Genomic DNA, 16,364 nt, shown 5'->3' with positions numbered 1-16,364 from the left:
TGATGTCATCCTCCGTGGGTTGTATGGCCCATGGAAATATGCCTAACCCAACATAGAACTCTCACGTAGACAATGGGTTAGCACACAACGCATAATGGATAATTCTTACTATACCATGGGATCACTTGATCCCTCTCGATACATCTTGTATTCTTTGTTTGTTGATCAACTTTACTGACTCTTTGACTTGGTCTTGATCAACCATGTATCATGTCTTCTACATGACCAATCTTTGGATAGTTCCTTGAATAGCACTTTGGTCATCACATAAACTCCTTGAAACCAACACATGGACTTCAAGAAATGCCTATGGACAAATCCTTCAAATATAACTCAAGGCAACCATTAGTCCATAGAGATTTTCATCAATTACCAAAACCAAACATGGGGGCACCGCATTCTTTCACTCTAGTTTTGCGATGAAGTTGGAACATGATTTATTATTGTGTTTATACCTTATGAGTGGTGGTCGGGGACGAGCCATGGTCTTTTCCTCCCAATATATCCCCTAGGAGCATGTGAGTAGTACTCTGCTTCGAGGGCTAATAAACTTTCACAATAAGTGTATGAGTTTTTTATGACTAATGTGAGTCCATGGATTATACGCACTCTCACCTTTCCTCATATTGATAGCCTCTTTGGTACCGTGTATTACCCTTTCTCACCTCGAGAGTTGGTGCAAACTTCACCAGTGCATCAAAACCCCGTGATATGATACATTCCATCACACATAAGCCACCTTATATCTTCCTCAAAACAGCCACCATACCTACCTATTAAGGCATTTCCATAGCCATTCTGAGATATTGCCATGCAACTTCCATCATTATCATATACAAGACTTGAGCATTCATTGTCATATAGCTTTGCATGATTGTAAGATAGCTAGCATGATATTTTCATGGCTTGTCTGTTTTTGATATCTTTGCTATGCTAGATCATTGCACATCCTGGTACACTGCCAAAGGCATTCACATAGAGTCATCTTGTATTAGTTTTATCAAGTTGTAATATTGAGTTGTAAGTAAATAAAAGTGTGATAATCATCATCATTAGAGCATTATCCCAATGAGGAAAAAGGCTGATGGAGACAATGAATCCCCCAAAAGTCGGGATGAGTCTTAAGACTTAAAAAAGGCCAAAAAGAGCCCATGAAAAAGAGAAAAATAAGACAAAACAATGGGAGAAAAAGAGAGAGGGGGCAATGTTATAATCCTTTTACCAAACTTGTGCTTTAGAGTAGCACCATGTTCTTCATATAGAGAGTCTCCTGGCTTGTCACTTTCATATACTAGTGAGAATTTTTCATTATAGAACTTGGCTTGTATATTTAGATGATGGGCTTCCTCAAATGCCCAAGGTCTTCATGAGCAAGCAAGTTGGATGCACATCCACTTAGTTTTCGTTGAACTTTCAAACACTTATAGCTCTTAGTGCATCCGTTGCATGGCAGTTCCTACTCCTCGCATTGATATTGATTGATGGGCCTCTCCATTGCCCGTTGATCCGCCGAGTTGATACGAGACTTTCTTCCATTTTGTTCCTTATTAATCTCTATCACCGCATTCTATTCCACCCATAGTGTTATATCCATGGATCACGCTCATGTATTGTGTGAAGATGAAAATGTTGAAGTGTGTTAAAAAGTATGATCCAATTGCTTGGCTTGTCATCGAGGTAGTTCATGACTAATATCTTTATGGTAGGAAGACTAAGCATGCTGAGCTATATGATTTTGTAGGGATAGCGTTCTTTAGCATTCTTTATATTGAAAGGCACAATTGTTTGCTAAGTGCGCATGAGTATTGATGTCTTTATATCAAATGATAGACTATTGCCTTGACTCACTCATATCTTAATATTCATGCCATGATTAGATTATTTGATTAAGTTTATATTAGGTAGCATTCAAATCAAAAAATATCTTTTTATCATTTACCTACTCAAGGACGAGTAGGAATTAAGCGGGGATGTTGATACGTCTCCGTGGTATCTATAATTTTTGATTGTTTCATGCCAGTACTCTATAACTTTCATATACTTTTGGCAACATTTTATATTATTTTTGGGACTAACTTATCAATCCAGTGCCCAGTGCCAGTTCTTGTTTTTTGCATGTTTTTTGTTTCACGAAAAATCCATATCAAATGAAGTCCAAACGCGATAAAATTTTATGGTGTTTTTTGGAATATATGTGATTTTTTGTAGGAAGAATCAGCGCAAACGGGGGCCCACGGCCTCCATAAGGAAACATGGCAACATGGTGCCACCATCTCCCTAGGGTGCGTGGAGGTTGCCTTTTGGCCACCAGGTAAGTCGGTTGGAGCCCTTCTTCGGCCGCAAGGAAGCTTATATCGGGAAAATAATCGTGTTAAAATTTCAGCCCAATCAGAGTTAATGATCTCTGGATATTTAAGAAATGGTTTTTGGCCAGAAACAGAGACACGAAACATAAGAGAAACACACACACACATACACAGAAAGAGAGAGAGAGAGAGAGAGAGAGAGAGAGATAGATAGAGAGAGAGAGAGAGAGAGAGAGAAAGATCCAATCTCGGGGGCCTCCTACCCTCCAAGAGCCATGGCGTCCAAGGACCAGAGGGGAAACCCTCCTCCCATCGAGGGGGAGGCCAAGCAAGAAAAAGAAGGAGGGGGCTCTCTCCCCCTCTCTTCCGGTGGCGCCGGAGTGGCGCCAGGGGAACCTCGTGACGACGATCTACACCAACAACTTCGCCGCCGTCATCACCAACTCCCCCCTCTATGCAGCGGTGTAACCCTCTATTCCTGCTGTAATCTCTACTTAAAATGATGCTTAATGCTATATATTATTATCTACTGATGTATGGCAATCTTATGATGTTTGAGTAGATTATTTTTGTCCTATGGGTTAATTGTGGTATGGTGTGATTGGTATGAGTTTTATGTTAATATGGTGTTGTCCTATGGTGCCTTCCGTGTCGTGCAAGCATTTGGGATTGCCGCTGTAGGGTGTTGCAATACGTTCATGATTCGCTTGTAGTGGGTTGCGTGAGTCACGGAAACACAAACCTGAGTGAGGGGGCTGTTGCGTATGGGAATAAAGAGGACTTGTTACTTAACTCTGTGGTTGGGTTTTACCTTAATGATCTTTCGTAGTTGTGGATGCTTGCTAGAGTTTCAATCATAAGTGCATGCATGTGATCCAAGTATGAAAAGTATGTTAGCGTATGCCTCTCCCTCATTGCATATAATAAGTATCACACATGTCATATTCAGTTGCCTGTGGACAATATTTCTCTTTGTGTTAAAAAAGCTCTCTACTAAACGACTAACTTTTATTATCTTGCAAATTACTCATAGTTTTATCCTGGCTAAGTACTTCTAGTTTTATTTTTGCAAACTTATCCTATTAGACCTCAAAGTAGTTTTATTCTTGTTTTAGGTAAAGCAAACGTTAAGTGTGCATAGAGTTGAATCGGTGGTCGATAGAACTTGAGAGAATATTAAGGTCTTGATACTGGCCGAGCCAAATCTCGTGTTTTCCAGCTGCTAGTTTAGCACCATACACAACTAAAAATGCGCAACTAAATTACATGTTCAAGGACAAGAAACAAAAATTACATCATTGAAGCCCACTCTTAGCTGAAACTTAATATATTTGAAGACAGCTCCTAGTGCAGAAAAGCATAGCCCTCCTTGATCGCCTCTGTCTTGAGTTGCACGGAGTCAGTTTCCACCATCACTCGGTGGAAACCCATCTGGATGGTTGTGTTTATGGCATGCAACATTGCCAACGCCTCCGAATGAAGGGCATCTGAGTCTCGCTCCAAATTTCTTGCCTTAGCTGCTATTACCATACCACAATTTTCCTGATAACAAAGCCCCAACATCTAGAATTAGATTCCTTCAGGGAGGCAACATTAGTGTTGATTTTCAATATTTCTGATGGAGGTCTAGACCATCTTTCCTTTTCTAGGTGTTCATGTATTCTCCCTTCTCGCTTTACCTTTGAAAATTGCATACAAAGATAGTCAACGGAATAACAAATTTCATGAGAAGGTTTGACTTCATTTCCCACATTTGCTCTACTACTCTCACGCCATCAACGCCAAAGGAGCAGGCATGATTTAATCTTTTCTTCGTCATTGAGGTTCAAAATTTTCTCCATACAGCTCAAAGCATCAGTACAAGTTAGAATTTGCAATATTACATGCTCCGACTAAGCTTTCCTCCACACTTCCTTAACCCTCCTACACTTAATGAAGCAATGCTCACCATCCTCATTCAAGCAAAAGCAGATAGGACAACGAGTGTCGACATGCATCTGAAAGGAGCTCGATAAGTGCGAGAAGAACGGGCCTATGCATCTAAAAGGGGCTTGATAGGGCCACAATTGAGATTTCGCAGGTTGTCACAGGAGCGACAATCCGCCATCCATTCGTGATGTAACGACACAATCAGACGACAAAGAACTAATGAGATGACGCGTGTAGCTTGAGTGTTGAGAATCTCGCGCAGGTCTTGTCTCAGCGAATGCTTGTGAAATATCATAACATATGAGGTTACATGTTTGTAATGGATCTGGAATTTGTCTCGTTTGTGAAATCTATATCTATATCTATACCTACGAATAAAGCAAAGTGTGTTTCTCTGATTTTTTTAATCCGTTCACTACCGACAATTTTTTTTCTATGTGCGTCCATCTGCTATAAAAGAAAAAATAGTTTTGTCCACAATTCCGTACATGGACCGCAAGCGCAGCGGCCCAGCAAAGCCAACCCATTTATTTCCTGCCCACGCTGTCGGGAAACCTTATGTGTTGCACTCTGCGGCAAATAGTAAGAGCTTTGTATAAGGCACCCAAGATTGCACCGGCCCATTTTCGTTTTTGTTTGTGTACTGTTTCTATTTTCTCTTTCTTTTCCTTCTCTTTTTCTTTTCTCTTTAATTTTTATTTTTTCCCTTTTTCTCATACATTCAAATTTTCAATTTTTTTAGAATTTCAAGTTTTATTCAAATTTTCTTAATATCTTCATAAGTTCAAAATAAAATCTCATTTCGAAAAATGTGTGGAACTTCAAATGTTTCTTCTCGTTCCAAAATTTGTCAAAATTTAAAAAAATCGCATTTTCCCAAAAATGTTTGAGCTTTGCAATATGTTCGAGATTTTTAAAATAATTTATATATTTTAAATAAATTGCATTTCTTTCAAAAAGTAAAATTGCATTTTAAAAATGATACAAATTCGAAAAATATTCATGTTTTATTGAAATATTCACAAATTCAAAATAATGTTCGTGTTTAAAAAAATATTTTTGAAAATTGTTTTGAATGTTCAAAACATGTTGGTGTTTCGCAAAGATGTTCCTTTTCTTATAAAAGGTTCACGTTTTCAATAAATGATTGTGAATTTCATCCCATTTCAAGTTTTGTTCATATTTTTTCAAAAATTAAAGAAGTTTTAAAAAATGCTCGCATTTAAAAAATCAGGATTTAATTAATTGTTTGCATTTCGAAGAATATTCATTATTATTACTTTGTTTTTTGAAAAGTTCGGAAAGGATAAAACAAAAATGTTTAAAATGTGTTGCTAAGTATTTTCTTAAAAGTTTGCACTGGCCATTTGTTAGCAGGAGTTGTTTGTTTGAGTGGCTAGCAACACATGGTCGAGTTTTGAGGTCACGAGTTTGATCCTGCAACTCATCTGTTTTTTTGGATTTTTATTCGCACCTTACAAACACATGTCTTTTTGGTGCCTGCCAGTGGCCTGGCCCAGACATAAACTGTTGTGCGTCTCATGTGCTATTTGATGATAAAAGAGAATATGTTGGTTGGCTACAATTAAAAGAAATTATGGGCACATGCCAATAAAAAAGAATATATTGGTTTAGCTCTGATTAAAAAAAGTTGGCAAGTGAGCGCTAAAATATTGAAGAGAATACCCCCTGGTAAAGCAAGGACTACCTGGTTATGCGCTGATTATGCTAATGAAACATGATTCACTTATATTAGTAATCCATCCAGTTACGCCATCATAGGAGATAGTGGTCGAAGCATCTATGCCCCGAAGGTCGCTGTGCAGCCACAAAGTGAGGAGGCAAGCACAGCCTTAGAGGCGGACCCAGAGAAAAAAAAGCATGAGTTGGGTGGTGGCCGCCATTCCAGCCAACCCCACCACTATCTAGATCTCATCGGCCAAATATGACCCACGAGAAAATCGTAGCTCCTCGCTCTGTTGCCTCACCACTGCATAGACCATTTTAGACACATCAATTATCTCTTCTGATGCTTCTCACAAAAAATAGCTCTCACATTGCACGCATGGGCATATATGCTAGTAATAGAAAAATGAAACTTATGATATATCACTGAAATGGTGATGAGATTTTTGAAGTGATACTTGTGACATATATCATTGGAATGGTGACATGATTTGTGAAATCTGTGAATGGAACCACAATGTAAATGGAATGGGACAACTGAAATAGTGAAATTATTGAAATTCATGATTGTAAATTAGTTAAGCATGGATTTGTGTTTACGAAATTATTGAAATTTGTGCTCTTCGAATTCATGAAAATATTTTAAAAAACGTGTTTTGATATTTGTGAGATAAAGTTTAGTGTTTATGAAATTGTTGAAATCCCCGTTTCTAAAATTTTAGTGAAATATTGCTATTTTTTGTGAATTGCAGATAGAGTGAAACTACTGAAAAATGTTGTACCCAAAAATGAAAAAATATATGAAAATCATTTTGAAACTTTTGTGAGCATTATTTTTGTTTTTAATATTTCAATTAATAAAGCTAATTTATTTAGTGTTCATGGTATACAAATACTGAAAACCGCTTGGGAATTGCTCTGATTCAACGAGTTGAAAAGAGATGTTTTTGTTGTGTTGGCCGCCTCCTCCGCACATCATCTCCCCTTTTCCATCTGTCTGGCTCATGATACTGAAGGGAGGGCTCCCATGGCGCCCCATAGTCCCTGAAAATGCAAATTGGGAGGGCCAACGCCCACCACTGCCTACTGCATCCTGCCACAACAACCGTCTTGTTTTGTTGCAATCCTCTTTAGCTTCTACGCCTTGATAGATACATACCGCTGCGGCTCCTCCAAAAGAGCGGTGACAACCACTGCAATCGCAACATTGGACGTGTTGCAATCGACTTTGCAAGATGGATTACATCCCTTGCTTATGTGGCAGTGGGGTGTGTGTTTTCATCCCCTGCTTTTTTAAATTATGCACATCGATGGCATCCTCTCCTTTTTAATCCAGCAAGCGAGGGAGAGGAGGTAAGATGAGATCAGAACCAGTACAATGGTATGGTGGTGGCAGCAGCGGAGTTATGGCAGGGCTTCGCCAAGCGCGTTCTAGAGGGATGTGGGAGGAATTGGGAGCAAGAACGGGCCAGGATGAAGGGGTGGCCGCCGCCATGTGCCTCCCCCATATATATATAGGCTAGGGACAAGGGAGGGCATCCAAAACCCATTTAGGGTCGGCCACAAGGTTGAAATCCCTTTAAACTTGAAGATAACATCTTATCTCTAGATTCAATCATTTAAATTTAGAGATAAGACCTTATCCATAGATTTAAACAACATGTGCCTTGGGGAATGGGGCGGACAACCTATGTGGGCTTTAGCCCCAGCCCTCGGTCCATGTTGGGCCCCACAGTGGAACTCCCAGAACCTTCTAGAACCTTCTCGGTATAATACTAAAAAACTGAACTTTTTTCGGAACCCAAAATATAACTTCCCATATATAAATCTTTACCTCCGGACCATTCTAGAGCTCCTCGTGATATCTCAGATCCCATCCGGGACGCCGACCATCTTTCGCACTTTCCGCTATTAATATCTCAATACTACCCTAGTGCTATCGAACGTTAAGTGTGCGACCCTATGGGTTCGGAACATGCAGACATGACCGAGACTCCTCTCCGATCTATAACCAATAGCGGGATCTGGATGCCCATATTGATTCCTACATATTCAACGAAAATCTTTATCAGTTGAACCACGATGTCAAGGATTCAGTCAATCCCGTATGCAATTTCCTTTGTCCGGAGATATGTTACTTGCCCGAGATTCGATCGTCGGTATCTCCGTACCTAGTTCAATTCCGTTACCGGCAAGTCTCTTTACTTGTTCCGTAATACAAGATCCCGTGAATAAACTCATTAGTCACATGAAGCTTCTGATGTTGCATTACCGAGAAGGCCCAGAGATATCTCTCCGTCACACAGAGTGACAAATCCCAGTCTTGATTCATGCAATCCAACAGACACCTTCAGGGATACCTGTAAAGCACCTTTATGATCACCCAGTTATGAACTGACGTTTGATAGCACCTTTATGATTTCATGGTCAAAGGAATGGATACTTGGCATGAAAAAAGCCATAGCAAAAAACTAAGCGATACAATCTATTGCTAAGCTTACGATTGAGTCTTGTCCATCACATCATTCTACTAATGATGTGATCCCATTATCAAATGACAACTCATGTCTATGATTAGAAAATCATAACCATCTTTGATCAATGAGCTAGTCTAGTAGAGGCTTATTAGGGACATGGCGTAGTTTATGTATTTGCACATGCATTTAAGTTTCCGGTCAATATAATTCTAGCATGAATAATAAACATTTATCACGAACGGGAAATATGATAATAACCATTTTATTATTGTCTCTAGGGTATATTCCAACATATGGGCCTGAAAGGGGCTCGACAGGGCCACAACTGAGATTTCCAAGGTCTTCATGATGCTTTTGCGGGTTGTCATGGGAGCGATAATCCGCCATCCATTCATGGATGTAACGATGCAATCGGACGCATGAGGTGACGCGGGTAGCTTGAGTGTCGAGAACCTACGCAGGGAATGCTTGTGAAATGTCATAACATACGATGTTACATATTTTTAATGGATTTGGAATTTGTGTCGTTAGTGAAATCTATACCTATTAATAAATAAAGATGCGTTTCTCTGACTTTTTAATCCGTTCAACACTGAAAAGATTTTTTTTGTTCTATTTACGGTGGTACTAATTTTTTGTGTGTCCATCTCCTAGAGAAGAAAAACACTATTTTTTAGAAACGACAAGCAAAAACAGTTTTACCCAGAATTTCGTACATGAGCAGCGCATGCTACGCCCAGCGAAGCCAGCCCATTTATTTCTTGCCCACGCAGCTGGGAACCTTATTTGCCGCACAATGCGGCAAATAGTCGGAGCTTGGTATAGGGCGCCAAAGATTGGGCCGGCCCGTTTTTGTTTTTCTCTATGTTCTGTTTCTATTTTTCTCGTTCTTTTTCTGTTCCCTTCCTTTTTATTTTTACCGTTCCAAGTTTATTTTTATTTTTTTCTCATAAAATCAAATTTTCAATTTGATCAGAATTTCAATTTTTATTCAAATTTTCATGAAATTTTTTGTTCCCATTTCAAAAACTTTGTGGAATTCAATTTTTTTCTCGTTTTAAAATTTCAAAAATGTTCAAGTTTCCCAAAATTGTTTGAGATTTCCAAACTAAATTACATTTTAAAAAACGATGCAAATTCAAAAAATGTTCCTATTTTATTGAAGTATTCACAAATTCAAAATAGTTTTCATGTTAAAAAATACGAAAATTATTTTGAATGTTCAAAACATGTTTCCATTTTCAAAAATTGCTCACAAATTCAAAAAATGTTATTTTCTTATAAAAGGTTCATGTTTCCAAAAAAATGTTATTGTATTTCCAAAACTCTCATTGTTTCAAGTTTTGTTTGTCTTCTTTCAAAAATTAACAAAATTTTCAAAAAAATGCTTGTGTTTAAAAAATCAGGATTCAAAAATTGTTCATGTTTCAAAGAATGTTCAACAGTTAATAATTATTAATTTATATTTTGAAACTGCAAAAAAGATCAGAAAAATCAAAAAATGTTTTGAATGTGATGTTGCAGTATGTTCTTAAACATTCGCGCTAGCCACTGATTAGCGGGAGCTGTTTATTTGAGTGGCTAGTAGCACGTGGTCAAGTTTTTGAGGCCATGAGTTTGATCCTTCAACTCATCAGTTTTTTTGGATTTTTCTTTGCGCCTTACAAACACTAGTCGTTTTGGTGCATGCCAGTGGCCTGACCGAGACGCGAACTGTTGTGCGTCCCACGTGCTATTTGACAATAAAAGTGAATATGTTGGTTGGCTATAATTAAAAAAATCTGGCACATGCCAATAAAAAAGAATATGCTAGTTTGGCTTTGATGAAAAAAATGCGGGCAAGTGAGCGCTAAAATAATTAAATAGGATACACCCTGGTAAAGCGAGGACTACCTGATTGTGCCAGGATTCGGTGCAATTAGTAATCAATCCGTTACGCCATTATGGGAGAGAGTGGTCGAAACAACTATGCCCTAAAGGTTGTTGTGCAGCCACAAAGCGAGGAGGCAACCACAACATCAACACGGAGGCGGACCTGGAGAAAAAAAAAGGCACGAGTTGGGTGGTGGCCACGACTCCGACCAACCCCACCACTATCCAGATCTCGCCGGCCAAACATGACCCGCGAGAACACCTAGCTCCTCGCTCTGTCGCCCTACCATCACGGAGACCGTTTTGATGAACACATCAATTATCTCTCCCGATGCTTCTCGTAAAAAAATATCTCTCCTGTTGCAAGTCACGGGCATATGTGCTAGTATTAGAAAAAAAATGAAACTTATGATATATCACTGAAATGGTGATGAGGTTTTCGAAATGATACTTGTGACATATATCACTGAAATGGTGACATGATTTGTGGAAATTGTGAAATCTGTGAATAGTACCACACTCTAACTGGAATGGGACTACTGAATTAGTGAAATTTATTGAAATTCATGACTGTAAATTAGTTAAGTATGTATTTGTGTTTATGAAATTATTCAAATTTGTGCTCTCCAAATTCGTCAAAATATTTTCTAAAATATGCTTTGATATTTGTGAGATAAGATTTCATGTTTATGAAATTATTGAAATCCCCGTTTCTGAAATTTAGTAAAATATTGCTATTTTTGTATATTGCAGATAGAGTGAAACTATTGGAAAATGTTGTACCAAAAAATGAAAAATATATGAAAGTCATTTTGAAACTTTTGTGAGCATCATTTTTGTCTTTTAATATTTCAATTAATAAAGCTAGTTAGCTAGTTTATTTAGTGTTTGTGGTATACATCATAATCTGTTTGGTCCTTTCTATTACTCGCTCTGTTCATTATCATAAGAAGATGTTTTAGAGACTTGTATGGTCAGTCTAAAACCTCCTATATTGATGAACAGAGAGAGAGAGTATCAATGAAGAGACGGAAGCAACGTGCATCCTTGCGCTGTTCTTTGGTACAGTAACAATGAAGAGAGAGACGCAATGTTTAGCTCTCAGATTGCGATTGGAGTGGCAGCTCTGCTCTACTGTCTTGTGCCAACTAATTTTGGCAACAAATACAGCATTCTTCCTCTAAAAATTGTTGGGTGCGGCTTATGGTTCCCAGCCAGAAGCCGAGACAGGTGCACAAGTTTTGCAAAATGGCACTGCCGTGAGGCAAACAGCCACCTTGATCAAGCCTATTACTAGTATATGATGAAAAGATATGCACAACAGGCACCTTGATCAAGCCTATTATTAGTAGTATGAAAAGATATACGTACAAATGAAGATTCAATTTACACCGTAGGAGCAAACTCGCATGGTGAAGAATTATGCAGTTTATACTTCCACTGAAGGACGCGCAAATTCGCATCACCATGAGACAAGAAGAATCACTGAATAGCTGCTACCTAGTCGATCGATACTCTGTCTCAGACATGGTAAAGGACCTGCCGTGATCACCTCCTGATGGCCGCGTCGGCGTCGAGTAGCAGTGCGTGTACCTCGTCGGCGATCTGAGCAGCACGCTCCCATCCCGGCACGGGCCGACCCTCGATGAAGCCCAAGCTCAAGCACCTGGCTGTAGTCTCCCAACAAACCTTGGACGCCGAGCTCCAGGACTTGAAAATAACCAGAGCTGCGCTGCTGGGCGGACAGAGGACCAGCTCCTCAAGGCCACCATACGTGCTCATAGCCGGCACAAGGTAATCCCAGTTTCTGGCCGGATGAATCCCCAGTAGAAGCACGGCCCTGTCCGGAAAACTGCTGAGCCGGAGAAGGTCAGGCTGGGAAAGAGCAGCAAACTTGAGAAGCACGCCGGCAATGGCGTGGACATCATCAGGAGCACAGACCTTCCTCTCCTCCTCGTATAGGTCGTGTACTGCCTGAATGGCCATCGGATGCATGCCTGGGTAAGGGGCAGCTCGGACTGGGAGCAGCTCGTCAGGTGGCGCCGGAGCTGGAGGGCCGGTGAATAGCGCGGGGTCGCAGACGAGCTCGCAGGTCACCTTCCGGCCGAATGTACTGATCCAGTAATCGGCTGACTCGAGGGTCTGCAGACGAGCACCTTGCGTGGTGCCGAACACAGCGATCACTATCCCCTGTTGCCTGTAGATGATCAAAGCCTCCAAGTCGCCGTCGTTCTGGCCGTGGATGGAGCTGGCCACCTCGAGAGCGTCGCAGTGCTGCGTGTCGAGTCCTCGCATCTGAACAATGCGCCCCATGTACTCTGGCCGAGTAAAGAAGGGGGGGATCATACCTCCTACTCCCAGCTCCTCTCCGGCAGCTGCAGCTGCTCCAGCAGTGACAACGGCGAATGGGAACATGGACGAGTCATACAGCTGCACACTGCTCGGGACCAAGCTCCTGGCCACAGCTTCGGCAGTGTCAGTGTGGTCGTACACCAAGAGGGCGATCGACCTCGCCTCGCAGGTGACAGTGGCGCAGACTCCTCCTCTGGCCCCCAGCTTCGCATCCAGTCTGCTCACCCCGCGGGCACCTCCCGAGATTCTCGGCGCTCTGATGAAGAGGCAGCGCAGGTGGACCAAAGGATCCTCCTCAATGTAGACGAGTGGAAGCAGAGGACGAAGGAGACCCCTGTTTGTCGCTCTCCTCCTGATGTGATCGTCGATGGCACCAACGAGCTCATGCTGCCCGGCTAATGCTCTCCCCTGCAATGCAAGTGCCACAACTGATTGGTTGGTCAAAGTTGAAACCAGCAGCAGAGCAGAGAGAAGACTGCCGGAGTTGGCATCACATCGGTCGGGAATCGAAGAGCGCAACTCACCTCGAGGTTGTCGACCTCTCCTTGTCGAAAGCTGACGCTTAGGCACTCCCTGTAGTAGAGCACGTCGGAGGCCGGATCATAATCAGTTCCTCCGCCCGGCAGCTTCACGATCTTCGTGCGCGCCACCTGCATATTGATGGCCTTTTCGCAGTCGCCGGGGTTGGCGAGCACCACCAGGCCAGCGCATTCGCCGGTCTCGCAATCACGGAGGACAACTGCCGCGTCCGTCTCGAGTGGGATGAAAAAGCTGGCGAGATCGTTCGGGCTCGTGTGCCTCGTCACGCCCTTCAGAAGCACCGCCCGCTCAAGCAGGTCGGGATCGTCCGCGAGCTCTGGAGATACGTCCAATGCGAGACTGACGAGATTCCTCACGAGCCGAACCTGAAGAATTGAACCAAGTTAGAAACGATGGCGAACTAACTAGGATCCTCGTCAATTAGAAGTTCATATAAGAGAGCGAAACCGAAATATAAGCAGCAAACTTCGCCGGACATCGTCGCCGGTGAGAATTCAAGATCAAGAACCATCGAAATTTTCAACAAAGCGTCATCTTCGAAACGTGTTTGATTAGTTTAGGATCAAGAAACAGTGGCGAGCTAACGGGGATCCTCGTCAATTAGAAGTCCAGATGAGAGAGCGAAACCAAAAGAGAAGCAGCAAACTTCACCGGCCATCGTCGCCGGCGAGAATTCAAGATCAAGAATGGTCCAGATTTTCAAGAAAGCGTCATCTTCGAAACGTGTTTAGTTAGTTTAGGAGCAAGAAAGAGTGGCGAGCTAACGTGGTCAATTCGAAGTCCAGATAAGAGAGGGAAACAAAAAGAGAAGCACCACCGGCCATCGTCGCCGGCGAGGATTCAAGATCAAGAACCATCAAGATTTTCAAGAAAGCCGTCTTCGAGAAGTGTTTAGTCAGTTGAGGAGAAAGGGAGCAGGAACCTTAAATCGGGGATGCGGAGGATCCATTTTTCTCCCGCTGCAAGGGGGTGCAGCTTAGTTGGAGAAGGCACACCGGCGAGCTTGCCCGGAGAAGACAACGCGCACGGCGAAGCAGGGAAAGGGGCGAATTGGAGAAGAAGACCGTTTTTCTGGTTGGTTCAAGAACGAAAGCCCTAAGGAGGTGGATATATATAAGGGCCCTAAGTAAGGCCCGAACATACTTGCCAGGAAGCCCAGGACGCTCCGTCAAGCCCATCCAGCCCTTCGAGGTGAGGTTTTTTTCTTTATTTGTTGAGGTTTGAAGCCTCAAGTAAGGCCCGAACGAAAAGAAAAAACATTCCCTTTTTTGGGAATTTTTTTGTTTATACTATATATGCATAATTTATACTACTACCTAAAAAATGCATAATTTATACTATATGCATAAAAACGATGTCAAGTTAAATGCACACAATAAACATTCTTTGCGTTCGGTGTACTTATGTTATATTTGATAGGGGGCATAATGTGAGTAATGTCACCTCTTTTACATTTATTACTTGTTGACGAGAAGTAGAAGAAAACTGTGAATTTCCTGCTCCATTGGAGCCTGGTCTTTGAAAACATCGAAAAGAAAAATTCAGATTTTGAAGTTCCAAAATTTTGGAAAAAGTACACATGTATGCAGGATGCATACTAAATTTTAGCAAATTCTCATAATGAAAGATGTTTTTGCGTGAGCGACACAAAAACAATCTTGTATGTCTAGCACATGCACTATTCACTATAAAATAGTCTATTATTTATAGTGAACTAGAAAGGATACCCCGCATGTTGCTAAAAGTATGTACTGCAATATGTTTTAATGAGATTATTTTATATGGAACATGAATATTTAGGGTCATGGTATTTTTTGTATTTAATTTTTGTAGACTTGTAAAATATTTGAAGTAGCATAATAGGAAGTAGTTAAATCATTTTCCATGCATGGTTGCATGTTGAGATAGGTATTTTTCTAAGAAAGGTTGCATGTTAAGATAGGCATTTTCCTATGCATGGTTTCATGTTATGTAGGCCTTCTTCCCATCCATGATTACATGTGAAGTTGGAATTTTTGCATGTTGAGAGAAGTAGGTTAGTGACAACATGTTCATTATGTAAACTAGATGATACCCTACGTGTTACAACGAGAATTGGTTGCCATATATTCTGATGAATTTGGTTGAATGAAGCATAGATATTTGGATTCATAATATCAAGCTAATATAATTGATGTATAGTGTAAAATATTTACCAAATATAAGTAGCAGAATGGTTTTCACATGCATAGTTGTATATTGAGGTGAACTTTTTTTTCCATGGATGTTGAGGTGGCAAGTTTGCGTTAAAGATGCTAGTTTGGGTGGAGTATGTAATTTAAAAAGAAGTGGAAAAAGTAGATAACCGATGAGGTGGCATACATGTTGAGATAAATAGAAGTAATGGGGATCAACTACTTAGGTATATACAATTTTAGCTTGACTGCATTGGGGTAGGGGTGTTGATACTCAAATTGTTGAAAATATGCCCTAGAGGCAATAATATTTGTATTATCATATTCATAATTAAAGAGTTTATATTCTATGCTATAACTGCTCTTATCCTGCAATATGCGATTTAGTGGAAAACTCATATGCACACGTGGAATGATAAATGGTTAAATTAAAGGTTCCAAATCTTGCCTCTAGGACTAGCTCAAGTGTTGTTGGTGATCACGTTTTCTGAATCTTAGGATATCGTTAAGTGCAAACGATGATCCTAAAACAACATTGAGATTATGACGTTGGAAGAACGATCATATTGAATCGACTCAAACTTATTTGTGTGAATTGGATTAATATCATATATATTCTATTGTAATAACACAGAGTGTTAACGTGTGATCTTGCTCCTTAGACCATGAAAGTATCAAGGTCACTTCTTACTGTACGATGGGCTTTGGGGTTGCTCAAACGTCACCTGTAACACAGTGATCCTAGCGAAAACTTACGGGTTCATTGGAAAGTTTGACAAGTTGTCGTCGGATAGCTTAAGAGTGGGATTTGCTCCTCCAACAATGGAGAGATATTATTAGCGCCCTCTCGGTATGACGACATCAATCATAGTCTGTCCAGACACAAGTGACTTCGTCATGGGGATGCCGGAACAGAATAACGAGAAAGAAGAACAAAAGCGGTAACGAGGATTTAGTATAATGAGCATAGTGATGACTCAGAGGATACCCATGCACCCCGGGTTTTGTGAAGTATCGCGAAGCAAAGG

At 40.9% G+C, this 16,364-nt stretch overlaps 1 protein-coding gene and 1 pseudogene across 1 annotated transcript; both read right to left on the bottom strand.

Annotated features, from left to right (window-relative positions):
- Positions 1-3,433: 3,433 nt before the first annotated feature.
- On the bottom strand, positions 3,434-4,125 carry LOC147984193 (uncharacterized; annotated as a pseudogene).
- Positions 4,126-11,818: 7,693 nt separating this feature from the next.
- LOC147984192 (uncharacterized) lies at positions 11,819-14,111 on the bottom strand. Its single transcript, XM_087539701.1, has 3 exons — positions 14,085-14,111; positions 13,147-13,527; positions 11,819-13,030 (listed from the first exon to the last, which is right to left on the bottom strand). Exons 1-3 carry the CDS (start codon positions 14,109-14,111, stop codon positions 11,819-11,821), a joined length of 1,620 nt encoding a protein of 539 aa, XP_087395827.1.
- Between the last annotated feature and the right edge of the window lie 2,253 nt (positions 14,112-16,364).

Source organism: Triticum urartu, chromosome 2A (genome assembly GCF_056163025.1).
Source record: "Triticum urartu cultivar PI428250 chromosome 2A, HENAU_Tu73, whole genome shotgun sequence".
In the NCBI taxonomy this organism is placed as follows: domain Eukaryota; kingdom Viridiplantae; phylum Streptophyta; class Magnoliopsida; order Poales; family Poaceae; genus Triticum; species Triticum urartu.
Note: the sequence above shows the minus strand (reverse complement) of the source record. Positions and strands in the feature narration are given on the sequence as shown.